Below are 4,082 nucleotides of genomic sequence, written 5' to 3'. Positions count from 1 at the left end.
AGTAACTGAACATCTTTCTTAAAATTCGGTGCCCCAAACTGCACACAGTATTCAAGGTGAGGCTGCCCCAGCACAGAGCAGAGCAGGATACCCCCCCTTCCCTCTGGCAGTGCCTTGCCTGATGCACCCAGGACATTGGAAACTAGTTAGGCAGCAAATAAAAGATTGATTTTTCCATTTTGCCTTGCTGTGGCCGTGGACAGCTGCAGGGTGGAGTCATCACCTCTTTCATGCCATGAACACCTCTGTCCTCCTCCCTTTTTTCCAGGGTCGAACTCACATCTTCAAGATCCACGCTTCCCTCTGGCAGTGCCTTGCCTGATGCACCCAGGACATTGGAAACTAGTTAGGCAGCAAATAAAAGATTGATTTTTCCATTTTGCCTTGCTGTGGCCGTGGACAGCTGCAGGGTGGAGTCATCACCTCTTTCATGCCATGAACACCTCTGTCCTCCTCCCTTTTTTCCAGGGTCGAACTCACATCTTCAAGATCCACGCTCGGTCCATGAGTGTTGAAAGAGACATCAGGTTTGAGCTGCTGGCCCGGCTGTGTCCGAACAGCACAGGTAAGCTGCATGTGTTTAGCTATTTAAGGAGCTCTGTGTGTACTCCATCTCCTCTGGCAGTCAGTGCTGAGTTTGTTGGTCCCTCTGTCTCCAAGGTGCCGAGATCCGCAGTGTCTGCACGGAGGCAGGAATGTTTGCCATCCGAGCACGGAGAAAAATCGCAACCGAGAAAGATTTCTTGGAGGCAGTGAACAAAGTCATCAAATCCTATGCGAAATTCAGTGCTACCCCACGCTACATGACCTACAACTAATGCCTGGGAATGTTTCCCTGTTGCTCTTAAACTTTCTGTGGAACAAAAATGCAAGTGTAGCAGTTCCTGGTTTGTTCTTGGAAGCTAGAAATAAATGGAGTATTCCAAACAGTAGGTGTGTGTTCATGTGAGTGTGTCTAGGCCAGTGGAGGATTGCTGCTGTAAGGAAAAAAAATTTCTCAAATTGAGTCTGGTAACAACCTAAGCCCCTGAGATGACTTTAAATCAGATACATGGGCAGTGTTAGACATCCCAAATTTAGATCTCTGGTCACCTTTTACACCCCAAAACTTGTCATTTAAGCCATTGGGCATTAGCTGTATTCCTGCAAGGAGAGAGCTTAAGGGGTGGAGGAGCAGGAACTGGCACAGCAGGGAAGAAGTGCCTGGAGGTAGTAACACTTCCTGGCCCTAGCCCTGGCAACAGACACTTGTCCCTCATACAGAGTCTCACCAAGACAAAGAGGAAAACTTTGACAAGTGCCATCACTTTATTTTGGAAGTTGACAGGATTTCAGTGTGAACTGAAGAGACTACAGAGTTAAAAACTGAAGCTGCAACAAGCTGAAAGTAGAAAAATATACTGTATGTAGATACAAAGGCTTGTTGAACTAGTTAACATTATAAAATGTACCAAAAGTTGTTTAAATAGCACACACAATGTGTTAACACACATGCACTTCATCCTTGGAACTCCAGCTACGCAGCAATTTCTGATGCAGAAAGCTTCCTATCCCTATCGGCAGGGGAGTCTGAGGAGATAAAAATCTCCCCCAGCTTCCCTGGTTCTTAGGAAACTTGGTTTACCTGAAGCATGTCCTAATAGCAACAGAGCCTGAAGCAAAATACAAGTCTTATATTCTGTGATCAGAAGTGAGGAAGGTGTCTGAGCTCCTTATGTGGTCTGAGAGTGCTAAATGAAGTGTCACTGCTGTCTCACTTCCCCTCTGCTGGCAAAACAACTGAGTCTCCCCCAGCTTCCCTGGTTCTTAGGAAACTTGGTTTACCTGAAGCATGTCCTAATAGCAACAGAGCCTGAAGCAAAATACAAGTCTTATATTCTGTGATCAGAAGTGAGGAAGGTGTCTGAGCTCCTTATGTGGTCTGAGAGTGCTAAATGAAGTGTCACTGCTGTCTCACTTCCCCTCTGCTGGCAAAACAACTGAGAGCAACACTCACCCAGCTCTGCTTTTACTGTTGTGAGGAAAACACAGGCATTGAAGACTTTCATTTTATGATTTCTGTTTTTCTGTGCTGTCACCTCACACACCTGAAGTTGAGACAGTACCAGATTGGCCACGCTGGCAATACAAAAAAACCCACACTACTCTTTCTTTTAAAAAACCCAAACATGTAACATTTCTGAGTCCTACTGAACCCTATTCTCAAAGCACTTAAAAGCTGAGGCAGAAGCAGCACTACTGGTAGGAAGATGGGCAACAGAAAAGTTCTTCTCTTTTTCTTTTGGACCACTGGAGGCTTTAGACCTTGTCTACATTTTCATTCCAGGTAAGGAACTCCATAAAGGGCATCAGTTTCTAATTTAAATAGGCTTCAATTCCTGCCTTAAACCAGTTTTGCCTTCACACTTTGAAGCTTAATTAATTATAGCTTAAAATCAACTTTTCTAGAAAGCCTAACTAGATTTTGGCAGTGAAAGTACCATATTAATAATGCAATAATTAAACAATGAGTTTCTGACTCAAAGTTCACTTAGAGCACAAATGAAGAGTTGAGTGTAGTTGAGACAGGTTAGACATCTTTGAAAAAAAATAACTGTACCATCCAGGTTGAAAAACAGCAGCAGCTAAATGCCACCAGTGTGAGTTCATTAATCCAGCTGGCAGGTTGTTATGAATGGGGTAAATCTGCTGTATGCAGATGTTGACATCAGGCTTTAAAAGTCATCTAAGAGAGTTCTTTAAAGACACTGGTACAGTGTATTGCACTTGCAGAAGTTCCTTCCTGCAAGATCCCACTCGTAGTGAGTTAAAGTGCCCATTTTCTCAACAGGAACAGGAATGTCACCTTGTCTACCAGATTCTGATTGCAGCAGAACACACTGAATTTTCTTTTCTTGCATAATTTTGTGCTTGTATATTGTTGGAAGGCTATACCCTGATAAAAAGAAAAACTTGAAGAGCATGAAGGCTTCCATTCCTTATCCACTCTTCCTACAAAACATAAGCACCACCCTATACCCGTAGATAGAAACAGCCTTAGGCTCTCTGCAAACTGTGCAAATTAAATACTCAGGAGGAGTCTCCATCAGCATAAATTTGGCTTCCATTCTGTCCATGCCCCTCTTCAGAGGCCCAGGTCAGCATGTGAGGCAGAGCCATCTTTCACTTGGCAAGCGAGGACAGCGTCATGAATACTGTGGAACAGCAACTCTCTTGTCACAGTGTCGTCAAAAAAATTCAGTCTTGTCAGCTCAGTCAGAACAGGACCTGCAAAACAGAACCCAAACATGGCATCAGTGTGGGAGCTTCAGCACAGAGATGGAAGATAACAGTATCTCTGGGAGAAGATGACAACTTGTTCTCTTTCTTGTTGTTAGCTTTAAATCAGAATCATCAAGGTTGGAGGAGACCTCTAAGGTCACTGAGTCTAACCATTAACCTGTCACTGCTGGAACCCCTAAACCCTAAACCATATCCTCCAGTGCCAGATCCAGATGCCTCTTCAACACTTCCAGGGATGGTGACTCCACCACCTCCCTGGGCAACCTATTCCAGTGCCTATATTTAAAATAGTCAGGTGGATCACATGCTACTTCTCCAACAGGCAATTCTCTTACCCAGACATACACAGAGATTTCTTGGCAGAAGATGCTACAATTCCAAATATAAGAAACTTGGAATATTTCAGGCTTTTCTCCCTATTACATTACTATAACAGTTTCAAGATACAAAGTTCCATGTGGCACCTGTGAGACACTGGCACAGGTTGCCCAGGGAGGCAGTAGATGCCCCAACCCTGGCAGTGTTCACAGCCAGGTTGGATGAGCCTTGAGCAACCTGCTCTGGTGGGAGGTGTCCCTGCCCAGGGCAGGGGGTTGGGACTAGATGATCTGTAAGGTCCATTCCAGCCCCTAAATTCTATGGTTTACAGTTTTCCAGCCGAAAAAATGGGAGCTCCTTACAGAGCTTGTTGGATCAGTGCTCAACTTTCACTAAAGTGAAGGCTGCAATGCATATGGGCTTTGCTTTTCCTCAAATCCAATTTGATGTGAAGTAAGTGCTGAGACTACTCAGGCACCTGG

The 4,082-nt window shown here is 44.5% G+C and overlaps 2 protein-coding genes across 2 annotated transcripts in view; one reads left to right on the top strand and one right to left on the bottom strand.

The window, feature by feature from the left end:
* PSMC2 (proteasome (prosome, macropain) 26S subunit, ATPase, 2) overlaps positions 1-928 on the top strand; it is a gene marked incomplete at its 5' end in the record, with an annotated part of 7,291 nt that extends 6,363 nt beyond the window's left edge. Inside the window, 2 exons of the mRNA XM_009078288.1 lie at positions 469-565; positions 661-928. Coding sequence (XP_009076536.1) covers positions 469-565; positions 661-818 — 255 coding nt within the window. The remainder of the gene's footprint in view (positions 1-468; positions 566-660) is intronic.
* A 1,993-nt stretch (positions 929-2,921) lies between these two features.
* Positions 2,922-4,082, bottom strand: part of SLC26A5 (solute carrier family 26 (anion exchanger), member 5) — a 22,374-nt gene continuing 21,213 nt past the window's right edge. The window contains exon 18 of the mRNA XM_009078286.1: positions 2,922-3,267. Within this exon, the coding sequence (XP_009076534.1) occupies positions 3,125-3,267 (143 nt within the window). The 3' untranslated portion in view covers positions 2,922-3,124. The remainder of the gene's footprint in view (positions 3,268-4,082) is intronic.

This window comes from Acanthisitta chloris, unplaced genomic scaffold (genome assembly GCF_000695815.1).
Source record: "Acanthisitta chloris isolate BGI_N310 unplaced genomic scaffold, ASM69581v1 scaffold4397, whole genome shotgun sequence".
In the NCBI taxonomy this organism is placed as follows: domain Eukaryota; kingdom Metazoa; phylum Chordata; class Aves; order Passeriformes; family Acanthisittidae; genus Acanthisitta; species Acanthisitta chloris.
Note: the sequence above shows the minus strand (reverse complement) of the source record. Positions and strands in the feature narration are given on the sequence as shown.